The sequence below is a fragment of the Oreochromis aureus genome, linkage group 4 (assembly GCF_013358895.1).
Source record: "Oreochromis aureus strain Israel breed Guangdong linkage group 4, ZZ_aureus, whole genome shotgun sequence".
NCBI lineage: Eukaryota > Metazoa > Chordata > Actinopteri > Cichliformes > Cichlidae > Oreochromis > Oreochromis aureus.
The window spans coordinates 30,747,591-30,764,941 of record NC_052945.1 but is presented as its reverse complement, the minus strand read 5'-3'; the positions used below and the strand labels follow the sequence as shown (position 1 = coordinate 30,764,941).

Below are 17,351 nucleotides of genomic sequence, written 5' to 3'. Positions count from 1 at the left end.
CAGGCCCTTGAAGGGTAAATGCCCTTTCATGTGCCAGTGTTTTCCTTCATCACCACGAAGGAAAACATTTTGTGCCTGTCTGAGTTCAGTAAATTTTTTGTGTCACAGGTTTATGTGTTTATGCAGACTCAGAGCCTTTTCAACTGCTCTGCGGACTTCAGGGGGAAAACAGTGCTGTGGAAACAACAGATTCCTCACTAGTCAGGACAGTTACAAAGCTTTCTTCATTATGAATGAGCGATACATGTTTTATTGAACATTTCAACATAATACAACACAAATTCTTGTAGAGGATATAAAGTCAGAGAGGTACATGTTTTGAAATGACAGCAGCCAGCGCAACAAATGTTGGATCCTTCGCTCTTAGTTAGTGATGAGCGCAGCGCATGCCGCATCCGTTGTGAAAGGGCCTTTATGCTGCACCGTGTGACTCACAGCAAAGGTCCCGGGTCAGCCCTGACTTTGTGTTAACGTAATACTAAAGTAATAATGGTATTTCTGACTGGTATAGCACAACTTTATCTTTCCAACAGCTACCGGAAGTTAAGGGACCTAGCTTGTATGAGCCTCATGGGATATTCATATAGAGATCCTCCAGCTTCAAACTGTATCACCCTTCCAGGACCTGAAGCTCAGTAAAGCTGAGTAAGCCAAACCCATCTGATTTCTGATTGGATTGTTAAATTTGTGGTTGTCATGACAAAGACCAATCGCTGCAAGGAATTCGTACTTGCAAGTTGAAAGTCACACGCAAGCGAGGGAACATGAGAGTTTTACACGATTTTTCTTTTTTTTTTGTATCAGTTTCTGTGAGAACATTAGTATGACAGAGTATGTGTTAAACCTTTTATGTAATAGCACAAATTTGTCACATTGATGAGGAAATGAACGTTGACCCTGACTTCTGTTTCATTTCTGCTTCAGATTCAAACTTGAGGGAAGAAGAAGGAATGACAGAGATACAGGTATTTTTGTAGAATGTGGATGCTAACTCACTGTAACTGAAGCACAGAGGATTAGGATACAACTAAACTTGCAGTTATTTGATAGTCTTACTTAGATATTACATTTCATTAATAAGAACAACAGAAGTGATTTATCTGTTTCTTAACATTTGTGGAGAGTCAACTTTGTGTTAAACCCTGTTCAGGGTGTTTTTGCTTTAACAGTATTGTTTTCTTCTCTTTTTAGCAAAACCCATTTCCCACAGATGTTGAAGAGGGTTCCAATTTATTAATGGTAATTTTTACTGTACTACTACTTTCATAAACGGTGCCTTTAAAAGACTTAATATTTCACACATGTGGTTTCCTTGACTGATGAGACCAGACAAGACCTGAATGGAAACACAGCCTTGACTGATTTGATATTTGTTCCCACTAAGTGTTCTTTTTTTTTTTTTTTTTTTTGTCAGCAGAGGTCCAGCTGTAACTACAAAAATCTATTTTTCCACCAACTGTAGGTTAAAAAACAAAACAAAACTGGGCCTGCTTATGTGCTCGATACTGGACTTCTCTCTGCTGGGAAGAAACGCACAGATCACTGGGTTAATTTTCCTTTGTGAGGAGCTGATTAAAAAAACGATGAAAGTTAGACAAAAGTAGCATTTTCTTTTTTTGTGTGACTAACAATTTCATGTTGAAAAATAATCTACCTGTTTTATTTTGCATTATTGTGAAATTCAGTAATACACCATTCAGAAATGATCACCAGCTGACTTTTGCAAGTTTTTTTTTACTGTGTCTGTTCAAATATGGGTCTCTGCAGGAGTCCCCAAATTTCCACAACATCTTTGTCTACGATGTGAAAAAAGATTTAGGCCACATGACACAACACAGATATTTTGTGTGATGCATGTCTCTTGGACTTTGCATTCATTTTGACTGGCTTTTTTTTTGTGTGTGTAACTTGACTCTCACCTCTGTTTCTATTGTATCTGGTCTTTAAGTGATGACATGTTGAATCCTGCTTCTGGGCCCAAACTACTCTGCATTTAATAAGGCTGTTGATCAGAGATGATCACTAGCTGACTTTTACAAGTTTTTTTTACTAGTGTCTGTTTAAATATCAGACACTTTTTTTTTCCATATTTTCAACTAGCAAGCACGCAGACATTTTTTTTAATGTACCTGTCCCAAATTATAGATCCAGGTTTATTTTGATGGTAAGAAAGGCCACTGAAAATGTCAGTATGTAGTATGTAAAGTATGTGTGATATTTAAAGCTAAAATTCTACAGAATTTGAGACGAATGACTCTCTACCAGTTCAGCCAAGAAGAGGGTTCAAATATCCAGCCATAAGACGGTTCTTGGCTATGGAAAGCACCTGGTTTATGTGGCTAAAGGACATTTACATTAATATTAATAGGGGTGGTTGATCTATATATTGGAGCATGCATGTATAATTCTGACACGGTGTGGATTAGAGAAAGTCCAAAATGAATTCAAACTTGTGCACCAAATACTTGTTTTCATAAAGTTATAAAAGATGTATGCTTTTATAACAGTCCAAAGAAATCACGATGCGAAAAATGACTTTCAACACAGTCATTTTGTTTGACGCATGTCTTTTGGACTTTTTATTTTAAATGTACTTTCACTTACTGACTACCTCTATTTCTATTGTATTGTCTGATACATGGAGGTCTAAGCAAGAAAACTACTCAGGTTTTGGGAAAAGATCACAGTTCAAATACACAGCCCAGGATGCTCCATTTGAAAGCTTACCCAAAGATATGGACTACTCAGTCAGATCTTTGGGACTGATAAGAGCTGACTACAGTCACTCTGCCACAGAAACCTCCATTAAAAATGATCAGCCAGGCGTTTCGCCAGTCAAGCACACAATTGACTTGGTAATGCACAGACTAAATGCTTTTCTCTTTCTCTTTGTCATACAGACACCCGAGAGTTCCATCATCATAAATTCACCTGAAAACACCATAATTTAAAGCCCTTGCCCAAATAGAACACACCATTTGAAGTTCTGAGCTGCTGAGAATCTGGATAAATCTGGATACGAGGATCTGCCTTACAGAGCTTCGTAACAGTCCAGGTGAAGTAAAGGTGGTCTGTGAAGGCCTCTGCGCCCAAAGGTGGATAAGCTTCCAATGTGAAGAAGAGTGAGACCAAACAAGCCGCAGCATGCCTGTTCATGTAACTGCTCTGCAGTCGCACATCAAGATGGTTTTCTGTCCGCCTCATGCAAAAAGTTTTACTGCTGTGCTGGTTATAAGTGACCAAGGTCTTGCCAGAAGAAGTGCGCTGCAGAAAGTCCATTTAACACGAGCAATAACGAGTTGGTTTTGGTCATATTTAGAATAATTTTAAACACAAAGACACACATTATGCATGTAGTCAGTGAACATATATATATGTGTGTGTGTGTTAAAGTGTTCAACTGTGCAAAAAAGAAAAAAAGTTACGTTTTTATGGCTAATGGACTAATTGCCTATGTTCATGTGTGCATATTTGGGAAAAGGTTTGGTGGCTTTTTTTCTTTTCCTTGTATGTATTAAGTATGTGATAAAGCTTCAGCTGAAAAGCTAAAGGTGCCTAAAAAAATTTGAATATTATGTTTTTTTTATTGCACAATGCACATTAAGCTAAGCCACCATAAGAAAATTGAACTTTTACCTTTTTCCAAATTAAAGCAAGCTGTGCGAGCTTTACCTCTAAAATGTGATCTTGTCAGTTGTTCTAGATACAGTCTTCACACATGCATTTGTGTTTGTGTTTCATGGAAGTAGAAATAGAAAATTCCCTACCACAATGCTTTTATTATTTTCATAAATCACTGCAAAAACAAACAGATGTGAAAAAAGCTGTCTTCTCTGCACTTTCTCATTATCATACTGTCACATTATTTCAATCTTATATATGTCTAATTATCCCAAAATAACATCTTGTCTGTCCGTCACATATGAAAGACTGTAGACATGGTTCTGTGTTTTCAGTGTTTGGCTTTTGATGCATTTGTGGAATATATTTTAGTTTTTTTTATGTAAAAAAATATATTTTTATATATTTTTTAAGCCAGCGAGTTTATTTATTGTGTTTGTAATAGAGTCTGAGTAGGAGTATTTTTTTTTTTTTTTTTTTTTGGAATGTGTAGATGTGAGTTTAGACAAGCATCTATGATTCCCATACATACTCCTTGGTGTGGAACAAAAATGTCCAGACTGAAAAGAGAAAAATGTACGCAGATAATGGAGTCATTGGTTGGCACAACTGTTAGAAAAGACCCGGTGAACATATCTGAACACAGGAGCCAGACTTGTAAAGTGTATAAAAAGCTGTATTTTAAACCAACAAATAAATAAGAAATGAATAAAAAACAAAAATCAAATAAAAACATTTATTTAAAACAGTCACATTAAGCAATCATCTACACAGTTTTACCATCTGCATGTCACATTTTCATTTGACTGTACTGGACTCTTTGACAAACTGGTTTTGTCTGTTTGCCACCAGTTCATTTGAAGGTGATGTGTATAGATGTATATATGTCTGACATACAAAATATATATAACTTTGCTCCATTATAATCCCAGTGTTGGATACTGGGAGTACCTGCTTGTGGAAGGAAGATATTGTGGCAGCATTTCATGTTAACAGGAACCTGAGCAACTGAGCTAATGCTGACCTCTGCTTGTCAGTCCTTTTTTTTTGGTATTGTCTGTATTTTGTATAATATGAAACAAATATATACATTTGCCAGATAAAAACATTGTGTTGAATTGCTGAGATAAATATACAGTTTGTTTTCATGGTATTTGTGGAAGAACACTCCAGCAAAATGTTAATGTAAATTAACCTACAATGTATCCCTATCCCAGTGTTCGCAGGTCATCTGGATTTTTCTTTCCAGATGTTTATTTCACAGATGTCTTTTCTGGTGCCTGGTTTTTGTAAATAAATGACCTTTTCTGCTTTAAAAACTTTCCTTTTGTGTTGTACTGGAGGAGAATGGTGAAGCGGTGCAGCGATGCAGCTTTTCAGGAATGGAGACATCGTTACAGTTATTTTTATGGTACAAAACGGCGAGAGCACAATGGCACAGTGGAAACTGTCCGGTACAGAAACAACCACATTATAACTGCTAACAAAACTCCTTGCAAAGGATCTGCATTGACCGCAGGTTAACACAAAGTTAGATAAGAACCCAGAGTAATGATAACACTGAATAACCCCAGCCCCACAGCCAGACCCTGTTGTTTACTGGTGATTTAATGAGCTCGACTCCCATCACATTCTAGAACACAAATAAGGCTTTCATCAAATCAGGGAAGATGCACAGAAAGAAGATCAGGCATCAACTAGGAAGAAGCAGAATAAAAGCAACATCGGCTTTCCTTATGTAGTAGGTTTGTCTGACAATCTCCTGAGTATGTTTTACAAGCATGGCATTCCAGTGCACTTCAAACCCAACGACAGCTGCAGGACAAGGTTCACCCCAAGGACAAGGAGTGGTGAAACTGAACTCAGCTTTCCAGCTTTCCAAAAATGTTATTAATCACAATTCATATTAATTTGGGATTTAAGAAGATGGAAACTTATTTTTCACATAGTGCTAAATACATTAGGACCATTTCCTCAGTTGGGTTTCATTCTTTAGTTATCTGCACTCCGAGCGGATAGAAAGGAAGAAAAAAGAGAAATGTTTTTTGTTTTTATGTGCAGGGAGGAAGAAATGGTTCAGCTTCAGAAGGACGAAACAAGAAAACATGAAGAATCTAAACTTTAAATGAACCAGGAACTAAGACCAGACCAAACACAGCAAAGAAAATGCACATAAACACTAAGCAAGCCAAGAATCATCAGAAGATATAAAAAAAAATTACTTGATAGGATAGGCTATGACACAAAAACACGGGGTAAAAGATCCAAGAGCATGAGAGAATGATACATTATGTTGGTGTGTGGAAGTGTATCCTATAGGTTTATGTTGTTAACTATAATGAGGAGACAGTGCATTCAAGTCAGTTTAGCATTACAGTAATGCACCAAATTACTTTCTTAGTGCAATAATTAACAGAGTAACACGCCTAGACAATATTAAAATTTGCTCAATGATTCAAAATATTTGATGATCTGAAACATGTCACACACACACAACTCTGCAGGTCTACTAGAAGCTACAAGCTACAAGCAGAGGTACCCTCCATGAAGTATCAATATCAAGGCAGCGCGGAGTTTAGTTAGCCAACTATTGGAGCTTCAGAAAGGTGTGATGAATAAAGATATGCCTAAGAAGTACAGCAAGCTGGCCATACTTGAGGCCTTGGAAACTGCCAAGCAGTGTTGGGGAGTAACGGAGAGCATTTACCGGCATTAGACATTTAAAATACAAAATATGTGCCGTTACCATTACCGTTTAAAAAGGTGGTATTCATAATTGCTATGGCGAGTATCCTTCAGTAAAATTAATAAATCACACAGCAATAGTACATTCATGTAGTTGTAAAAAGCTTGATAATATATTAAGTAATCCAAAGTATTTAGAATACGTTACTCTCATTGAGTAATGTAATGGAATACGTTACAAAATACATTTTGGAGCATGTAATCTGTAGTGGAATACATTTTAAAAGTAACCTTCCCAACACTGGTTACGTTGTTATACGAGTTAAATTGGTTTAAAAGTTTTATGTTATGAATAAATTGATTAAAACAAACAGTAACAGTAATTGTCACTGGACTTTTATTTACCTTTACATTATCTTTATCATGTATGAACATAACGCTAACTTTGACCAATTTTAAATGGATATTTATTTAATGAGAATAAAGTAAATAACAATAACAATACGTCAAGAATATTTATAATACATCAACAAAAATCAGCCCTGGGATCCTGCTGGTTTATAAAAAGTGGTCAAGGACTGGGACACTCGGGTTAATCCTGCAGCACAAGGGTCTGGTGTGTTTAGGGGAAAGGTGGAGAACAACATAAACAGTTTTAATAATAATAATAATAATAATAATAATAATAATGATGGATTGCATTTATATAGCGCTTTTCGGGACCCCTCAAAGCGCTTTACAATGCCACTATTCATTCACTCTCACATTCATACCCCGGTGAAGGCAAGCTACAGTTGTAGCCACAGCTGCCCTGGGGCAGACTGACAGTTTTAATAGAGAGGAATTCTTTCATTTATTTTAAGAGATCAAAGCATTATTATGATTATTAAGCTTAAGTAAAATATGCTAATACGCTGTGAAAAGACTTACATTCAGTGTTGGGTAAGTTACTTTAAATTAGTAACTTAGATTACTAGTTATTTCTATCAAAAGTAACTCAGTTACTTCAAGTTACTCGTTACTTTCAAAGTAACTAGTTACTAAGGAAAGTAACTTTGGTTTTACTCAGAATTCTCTTGTTAATGTGTTGCTTCCGTAACTGGATACCCAGCCAGATTGCCAGTCTTCTAGCTTGCTTACTTGCCACAAGTGCACTGTGCCACCTACCAATAGAAAGGAAAAGGTAATGTGCACATTTCCACGAGAGAAATCCCACGCCTGGACTGTCGTTGACCGCTGCCATGATTCTAGCCTACGTCACAGCGTCATGTGCGCTTCTTACATTCAACACGAAAATTGCAGTCGTGGTGTTTTTGATTGTACTCAGAACTCAGAAATTCTGCCTTCCGAGTAGGAAGATGTAGGCAACACCAGACTGCAGATGAGCTGCATACAGAGCTGGACTGGGACAAAAAAATCAGCCCGGGCATTTTGACTAGAGACCGGCCCACCATTATAGGAAAAATCATAAAGCCTTTGAATGAAAACAAATGTTGTGACAGTGATGTACACTGTTTTGATGGTATATATGTATCCATCTATCGATCGTTTGTTGTATGATTGAGATAATTATTTAATAAAAGCTAGATATTTTAAATGAGAATAAGAAAGAAAAGTATTTCTTTGTGCCCCCCTTTCCCTGTTAATGCCCTACCTGGCCCCCTGGCAACACTTTGCTAGACCCGCCCCTGCACAGTTACCAGCTGTCAGCTACTTAGAAAAGGATCCTGGTGTTATTTGTCTCTCAGAAACAGTTCATAACTTCCCTTCAACTCATTCATGTCACCTAAAAGGTAAACCTGTTTCTCCATCACCTGTTCAGCTCTGATGATTCAGTAAGGACATCTCCTGGTTTCAGCTTCATGTTTCCCTCTCACCACATATCCAAACCAATATTATGACCAGCAGCTTTTACAGCTGTGGCTCCAGAAAACATCAGCTGATACTAGAAAGTAATATTAAATAAATTCTAACAACAGCGGATCAAGCTTAAACGTGCTGCTGTTGTTTAACGCGACATCCGCTGGTTTCCTCTTTCTGGCGCAGAGAGAAAAGCTGATCAGCTGATCATTGATCAGTTTCATGATTTAATTAGCGAATTTCTAGCAGACGTAGAACGGGACAAATCGCGTTCCTTTTCACCTCAACTTTAAAGTTCGACCTCCTCGGCTGTAATTGGTCCAGCCCAGAGTCGATCATGACCAACTGGCCAATCCACCACCATTCATTTATACCGTTAAAAAAAGAAAAGAAATAAAGCCCCATTGGCCCATAAAAACCAAAAGCCTAAGGTACAAAACATGCCGGCAAATTCTAGCTGAAGTACGGGACAAACTGTGTTCCTTTTCACCTCAATACGAAATATTTTCTCTGAATACGGGACGATTCTGTCGGGACGATCCCCTCCAAGGGGTTTTTTTTCGTAGAAAAATTCTGACTTTAAAGAAGCTTTGAGTTTCACACATGGACAAAATACATATTTGATCATATTTACTAAGTATTATCTGTTCAAATTAACATTTCAATGACAATTCAAATTTTGTAAGTAAGCTTTTCTTTGTTTTGCGTATGAGAACACCAAACTGTTGTAAAATAGCTAAATAAACATTTTGTAACAGAAAGTTCTAGTTTTTTAAGGATCTGGTCTCTTCGAGTGGACAACAGTCATTTGTAAAACAGTGTCATGTTTTAAATGTACTGGTCAGTGTGCAGCCCTTCACAGAAGGGTCCTTTCTGTGATCCCTACAGACGGGTATAGAGGCAAATCCCAGGAGATCAGCAGTTTCTGTAGTACTTACACCAGCCTTTTAAATTACCCTTCTATTCAAACTAAATATAAGTAGTGATATTGAATTTTAAATAATTAATTTGGAAACAGTCTGGAATTTTCCCAAAAATGTAATTTTTATGACCGCTAACATAATTAAGACATGAAAAAAAAATGGCTACAAACTCTTGTGTTTACTCAATCCACCACCACCAACAGCACCACCAAAAACTTCACCAACAACACCAACCATTGAAGCAACAGCATCAACAGCACCGACCATTGAAGCAACACCATCAACAGCACCGACCATCGAAGCAACACCATCAACAGCACCGACCATCGAAGCAACACCATCAACACCACTGACCATCGAAGCAACACCATCAACACCACTGCCAACAGCACCGACCATCGAAGCAACACCATCAACACCACTGTCAACAGCACCGACCATCGAAGCAACACCATCAACAGCACCAGCCATCGAAGCAACACCGACCATTGAAGCAACAACAAAAAACCCAAGCACAGTATCAACAACAAAAACAACATCGTCAACAACAAGTACAACCGCAGCATCATCCCTGGTGAATTCACAGCAGAAGAGTTGTAAGTTACATTAATAGAACTTTATTTGATATGTCATGGAAAATATATTGTAATAGGTTATTTATTTGAACTAAAACTAAGTTTAACGATGATTCTGAAAAACTTTCCACATGGATGAGTAGAGGGTCTAATCTGATAGGCCAGCCACCTTTGGAGTAAGCTTATTACCACTGCTTGTATTCAGTGTCTCTATCTTTGCGTCACAATCCAAAGCTCATGACTGTAGGTGAGGGTAGGGACTTAGATTCGCTTTTGTGTTCAAGTCCTGGTCCAGGTTCTGGGTGCAAACTACACAGTGTTCGTTAAGGCTATTTTCTTTTTATCAGGCCATGAAAAATAGTCAGTAATCACTGTTGGCCTCTGAGGTTTTATTATAACTATTCATCTGCAGCATGTTTTAAAGCTCCATTTTTGAACGCTCAATATTTTTTGAAACCTTAACGACAGCCCATCAGCTGCCAGTTTGCCAGACGGCAAATATTTGAACGTGTCATAAAAGAATCACTCTGAGGCTAATAATCATTTGAATAGGTATGAAACTGAGGATCAGGAACTTTGCATTATATATTAGCAGTATATTAATGACTAACCTCGTATTGTTGATAGATTATATCAGGTATTCTCCTGACTGAAGTTTGGTCCGTTTTTCTGTTGCGTTCGGGGACTGAAATTTTGTTTTGTTTTTTCACTTTTATTGTGGGGGAAAAATTGTTCATCCTCCAGCATTACTGTGGTAATGTGTTTATATTATGCTATCTATAGGCTTGCTGGCATATAATGGTGGCTGGCTACAGAGCTAACTTCTGTAACCCTACAAACTTTGCTGCTGTTTATTTTACTGTCTTTGTGTATGTCTGAAGTGATAGCAGAGCTGCATATTTTAATTTTTCAGAAATCCCTCAGTAAGAACATGGTATATCATCTTTAGATGGAAACTAGCAGGCTAACTCCCTGCTAACTTCTAACTCTGCTAAACGTCATAAATCCTGTTTTTAATGGATGCCTGGATGTTAAACTTTATTGTTACATCTAGTAGAGCAGCCACACTGATCATTTTATTGAAGATAAAATAAGTTAGACAGATTTAACTCATTTTTAACCCCACAGTATTTGTTTGAGTTTGGGAGCTGAAGAGAAGTTTGGACCTGGAAACATCTAATGATGTGAGATGTTATAGGTGGAAATGATAATTAGTCTCCGGAGTGTCGGCCAGTGAGCACAGCGCCCACTAGAGAACTTCAAGCCACCCTCATGAAGTCTGTTCCTGATTCTGTGGTCAGAGACATTCACACCAGTGACCTGCTGGAGGTCATTTTGTAGCTCTGGCAGTGCTCATCTTGTTCTTCCTGGCACAAAGAAGTGGATACCTGCTGATGAGTTAAGGATCTTCTCTGTCCCTGTCCAGCTCTTCTAGAGTAACAACCTATCTCCTGGATTTTCCTCCATGCTCTTGAGATTGTGCTGGGACACAGCAAACCTGCTGACAATAACACGTATCCTGGATGAGATGGACTGCCTGTGCAACCTCTGTATCCGTATCGTCTCATGCTACCAGCAGCCAAATGCAAAACTAGTGAACAAACAATAAGAAAAGATGAGAAGGGAAAAGTGTCCCCCACATGTAAAATCATTATCTCTCATTGCTGCCCTTGTAGTGCACCTGTCGTCAATTTCATTAACACTAAAGCAGATGAAACTGATCAACATCCCCCCTCTGGTACTTACAACTGAGCAGATCAGTGACCTACAAGTTTAACTAACTTGATGCTGTACTCTGATTTAAAAACGGTTCCTTGCAGTTGTACTCATAGTCTTTCCTTTCTCCCATAGGTTCAGAGAAAGGAATATGTAAGTTTTTTGAATATACTTTGGATACTGAAATTAAGAGTTACTTTAATTTGCAGTTGTACTTCTATGGTTTTAGTTAATTTTTATTGTTTATTAATATTTTAGTGTTTATTTGGGTTGATACAATTATATATATTAACAAGATTGCATTGTCATTATATTTAACATTCTATAACAAGCTATGTACTGAAAGAAACAAACCACAATACTCTTGACACACATTTAGTTTGCAGATGTTCTCATGCAGTCTTTCCTTTTTTCATAGCTTCAGAAAAAGAAACGGGTAAGCTTGTGTTATTTGTTTATTTATTTATTCTTTGCTTCAGTAAAATGTATATTGACAAGTTTGTTGTAGTACCGACATTCCAAAAGAGCCCAAGTCCTCATTTTCTTTTTCAGGTTCCAAAAACTGATAAAACAAATACAGAATTTAACATAATTGTTTTAAAACAACCATATAGCATGTATGATATTTATTAAATGTGTGAATCTTACAGATTGGCCACACTATAGAAAACAAGACAAAAATTTATAGTTCATGCACTTTAAAAACTTTATTCATGCATAAATATGTGTTATCAAGAGAGTGTTACTTTGAAAATTAATACATGTTCAACCTCTTCTTAAACAGGAAGTGACATCCAAACGATTTCAATAGGAGTTCTTATCACGACGAACATCATTGTCCCCATAGCTGTTTATCTGTACATGCGTTACCAGATTCAACAGGTGAGTGGGAGCTCAGATGTGAATGTTGCTTAATGCAGGGATGTAAGGATGTTCAACTACACATTTAATTTAATTTAATACAATAAAGCAGGACAGCAAATGCTGATAAAAATAAATAAATGTGTAAAATTCCAGATAAAAGAGGATAATTCCCATAAATTTACCAACATTTCCTGTTTAAAAAAACCAAAACCAAAAAACCCCCACTGAAAAACAAAATGATTGAAGACTCTGGTTAGAGTCTTTGCCAGACTGATTCTGGGCCCTGGGCCGTGTGTGTGATACATGTGGCTTAAAGAATACAAGGGTGTAGCAGCATGTACCCAGACATATATGGGCTCACATTGTGGTCATAAATATTTTGTACTTTTAAATCACAATGTGTAGTTGTGGACTGAGTACTTTGTAAACCAAAATATCTGAAAATTTTTATGTTTGTGATAGATGAGAATTTATGAGTTTGTAAAAAAATATTTACACAAGTTACAAATATTTTTGTTGAGGTCTGGCTACAGATACAAAGCAAAAAAAAACTATGTGTAAAATTCTGCTCTCAAGGCTGTGCGTGACTTTCAACTTGCAGTTATGAAGTTTGACCCGGTTCCTTTCAGCTAATTGGTCAATGTCATGTCACAAATTTAACAATCCAATCAGATAACAGATGGGTGGGCTTTACTTAGCCTCAGGCCCTTGAAGGGTAAATGCCCTTTCATGTGCCAGTGTTTTCCTTCATCACCACGAAGGAAAACATTTTGTGCCTGTCTGAGTTCAGTAAATTTTTGTGTCACAGGTTTATGGGTTTATGCAGACTCAGAGCCTTTTCAACTGCTCTGCGGACTTCAGGGGAAAACAGTGCTGTGGAAACAACAGATTCCTCACTAGTCAGGACAGTTACAAAGCTTTCTTCATTATGAATGAAGCGATACATGTTTTATTGAACATTTCAACATAATACAACACAAATTCTTGTAGAGGATATAAAGTCAGAGAGGTACATGTTTTGAAATGACAGCAGCCAGCGCAACAAATGTTGGATCCTTCGCTCTTAGTTAGTGATGAGCGCAGCGCATGCCGCATCCGTTGTGAAAGGGCCTTTATGCTGCACTGTGTGACTCACAGCAAAGGTCCCGGGTCAGCCCTGACTTTGTGTTAACGTAATACTAAAGTAATAATGGTATTTCTGACTGGTATAGCACAACTTTATCTTTCCAACAGCTACCGAAAGTTAAGGGACCTAGCTTGTATGAGCCTCATGGGATATTCATATAGAGATCCTCCAGCTTCAAACTGTATCACCCTTCCAGGACCTGAAGCTCAGTAAAGCTGAGTAAGCCAAACCCATCTGATTTCTGATTGGATTGTTAAATTTGTGGTTGTCATGACAAAGACCAATCGCTGCAAGGAATTCGTACTTGCAAGTTGAAAGTCACACGCAAGCGAGGGAACATGAGAGTTTTACACGATTTTTCTTTTTTTTTGTATCAGTTTCTGTGAGAACATTAGTATGACAGAGTATGTGTTAAACCTTTTATGTAATAGCACAAATTTGTCACATTGATGAGGAAATGAACGTTGACCCTGACTTCTGTTTCATTTCTGCTTCAGATTCGAAACTTGAGGGAAGAAGAAGGAATGACAGAGATACAGGTATTTTTGTAGAATGTGGATGCTAACTCACTGTAACTGAAGCACAGAGGATTAGGATACAACTAAACTTGCAGTTATTTGATAGTCTTACTTAGATATTACATTTCATTAATAAGAACAACAGAAGTGATTTATCTGTTTCTTAACATTTGTGGAGAGTCAACTTTGTGTTAAACCCTGTTCAGGGTGTTTTTGCTTTAACAGTATTATTTTCTTCTCTTTTTAGCAAAACCCATTTCCCACAGATGTTGAAGAGGGTTCCAATTTATTAATGGTAATTTTTACTGTACTACTACTTTCATAAACGGTGCCTTTAAAAGACTTAATATTTCACACATGTGGTTTCCTTGACTGATGAGACCAGACAAGACCTGAATGGAAACACAGCCTTGACTGATTTGATATTTGTTCCCACTAAGTGTTCTTTTTTTTTTTTTTTGTCAGCAGAGGTCCAGCTGTAACTACAAAAATCTATTTTTCCACCAACTGTAGGTTAAAAAAAAAACAAAACTGGGCCTGCTTATGTGCTCAATACTGGACTTCTCTCTGCTGGGAAGAAACGCACAGATCACTGGGTTAATTTTCCTTTGTGAGGAGCTGATTAAAAAAACGATGAAAGTTAGGCAAAAGTAGCATTTTCTTTTTTTTTGTGACTAACAATTTCATGTTGAAAAATAATCTACCTGTTTTATTTTGCATTATTGTGAAATTCAGTAATACACCATTCAGAAATGATCACCAGCTGACTTTTGCAAGTTTTTTTTTTACTGTGTCTGTTCAAATATGGGTCTCTGCAGGAGTCCCCAAATTTCCACAACATCTTTGTCTCGATGTGAAAAAGATTTAGGCCACATGACACAACACAGATATTTTGTGTGATGCATGTCTTTTGGACTTTGCATTCATTTTGACTGGCTTTTTTTTTGTGTGTGTAACTTGACTCTCACCTCTGTTTCTATTGTATCTGGTGTTTAAGTGATGACATGTTGAATCCTGCTTCTGGGCCCAAACTACTCTGCATTTAATAAGGCTGTTGATCAGAGATGATCACTAGCTGACTTTTACAAGTTTTTTTTACTAGTGTCTGTTTAAATATCAGACTTTTTTTTCATATTTTCAACTAGCAAACACACGAGACATTTTTTTTAATGTACCTGTCCCAAATTATAGATCCAGGTTTATTTTGATGGTAAGAAAGGCCACTGAAAATGTCAGTATGTAGTATGTAAAGTATGTGTGATATTTAAAGCTAAAATTCTACAGAATTTGAGACGAATGACTCTCTACCAGTTCAGCCAAGAAGAGGGTTCAAATATCCAGCCATAAGACGGTTCTTGGCTATGGAAAGCACCTGGTTTATGTGGCTAAAGGACATTTACATTAATATTGATAGGGGTGGTTGATCTATATATTGGAGCACGCATGTATAATTCTGACACGGTGTGGATTAGAGAAAGTCCAAAATAAATTCAAACTTGTGCACCAAATACTTGTTTTCATAAAGTTATAAAAGATGTATGCTTTTATAACAGTCCAAAGAAATCACGATGTGAAAAATGACTTTCAACACAGTCATTTTGTTTGACGCATGTCTTTTGGACTTTTTATTTTAAATGTACTTTCACTTACTGACTACCTCTATTTCTATTGTATTGTCTGATACATGGAGGTCTAAGCAAGAAAACTACTCAGGTTTTGGGAAAAGATCACAGTTCAAATACACAGCCCAGGATGCTCCATTTGAAAGCTTACCCAAAGATATGGACTACTCAGTCAGATCTTTGGGACTGATAAACTGACTACAGTCACTCTGCCACAGAAACCTCCATTAAAATTATCAGCCAGGCGTTTAGCCAGTCAAGCACACAATTGACTTGGTAATGCACAGACTAAATGCTTTTCTCTTTCTCTTTGTCATACAGACACCGAGAGTTCCATCATCATAAATTCACCTGAAAACACCATAATTTAAAGCCCTTGCCCAAATAGAACACACCATTAGAAGTTCTGAGCTGCTGAGAATCTGGATAAATCTGGATACGAGGATCTGCCTTACAGAGCTTCGTAACAGTCCAGGTGAAGTAAAGGTGGTCTGTGAAGGCCTCTGCGCCCAAAGGTGGATAAGCTTCCAATGTGAAGAAGAGTGAGACCAAACAAGCCGCAGCATGCCTGTTCATGTAACTGCTCTGCAGTCGCACATCAAGATGGTTTTCTGTCCGCCTCATGCAAAAGTTTTACTGCTGTGCTGGTTATAAGTGACCAAGGTCTTGCCAGAAGAAGTGCGCTGCAGAAAGTCCATTTAACACGAGCAATAACGAGTTGGTTTTGGTCATATTTAGAATAATTTTAAACACAAAGACACACATTATGCATGTAGTCAGTGAACATATATATATGTGTGTGTGTGTTAAGTGTTCAACTGTGCAAAAAAAAAAAAAAAAAGTTACGTTTTTATGGCTAATGGACTAATTGCCTATGTTCATGTGTGCATATTTGGGAAAAGGTTTGGTGGCTTTTTTTTTTTCCTTGTATGTATTAAGTATGTGATAAAGCTTCAGCTGAAAAGCTAAAGGTGCCTAAAAAATTTGAATATTATGTTTTTTTATTGCACAATGCACATTAAGCTAAGCCACCATAAGAAAATTGAACTTTACCTTTTTCCAAATTAAAGCAAGCTGTGCGAGCTTTACCTCTAAAATGTGATCTTGTCAGTTGTTCTAGATACAGTCTTCACACATGCATTTGTGTTTGTGTTTCATGGAAGTAGAAATAGAAAATTCCCTACCACAATGCTTTTATTATTTTCATAAATCACTGCAAAAACAAACAGATGTGAAAAAGCTGTCTTCTCTGCACTTTCTCATTATCATACTGTCACATTATTTCAATCTTATATATGTCTAATTATCCCAAAATAACATCTTGTCTGTCCGTCACATATGAAAGACTGTAGACATGGTTCTGTGTTTTCAGTGTTTGGCTTTTGATGCATTTGTGGAATATATTTTAGTTTTTTTATGTAAAAAAATATATTTTATATATTTTTAAGCCAGCGAGTTTATTTATTGTGTTTGTAATAGAGTCTGAGTAGGAGTATTTTTTTTTTTTTTTTTTTTTTTGAATGTGTAGATGTGAGTTTAGACAAGCATCTATGATTCCCATACATACTCCTTGGTGTGGAACAAAAATGTCCAGACTGAAAAGAGAAAAATGTACGCAGATAATGGAGTCATTGGTTGGCACAACTGTTAGAAAAGACCCGGTGAACATATCTGAGCACAGGAGCCAGACTTGTAAAGTGTATAAAAGCTGTATTTTAAACCAACAAATAAATAAGAAATGAATAAAAACAAAAATCAAATAAAAACATTTATTTAAAACAGTCACATTAAGCAATCATCTACACAGTTTTACCATCTGCATGTCACATTTTCATTTGACT

At 36.9% G+C, this 17,351-nt stretch overlaps 1 protein-coding gene and 1 long non-coding RNA gene across 2 annotated transcripts; both read left to right on the top strand.

Annotated features, from left to right (window-relative positions):
- Window positions 1–878: 878 nt before the first annotated feature.
- Window positions 879–4,930, top strand: LOC120440095. Its single transcript, XR_005612963.1, has 3 exons — window positions 879–965; window positions 1,192–1,239; window positions 2,901–4,930. It is a non-coding gene; the product is annotated as an uncharacterized LOC120440095 (long non-coding RNA).
- Window positions 4,931–6,244: 1,314 nt separating this feature from the next.
- LOC116324339 (integumentary mucin C.1-like) lies at window positions 6,245–16,485 on the top strand. Its single transcript, XM_039611591.1, has 8 exons — window positions 6,245–6,302; window positions 9,293–9,685; window positions 11,516–11,533; window positions 11,799–11,816; window positions 12,165–12,262; window positions 13,868–13,909; window positions 14,136–14,183; window positions 15,832–16,485. The coding sequence occupies exons 1-8, from the start codon at window positions 6,245–6,247 to the stop codon at window positions 15,853–15,855; spliced, it is 699 nt and encodes a 232-aa protein (XP_039467525.1). The 3' UTR covers window positions 15,856–16,485.
- The last annotated feature ends 866 nt before the right edge of the window (window positions 16,486–17,351 follow it).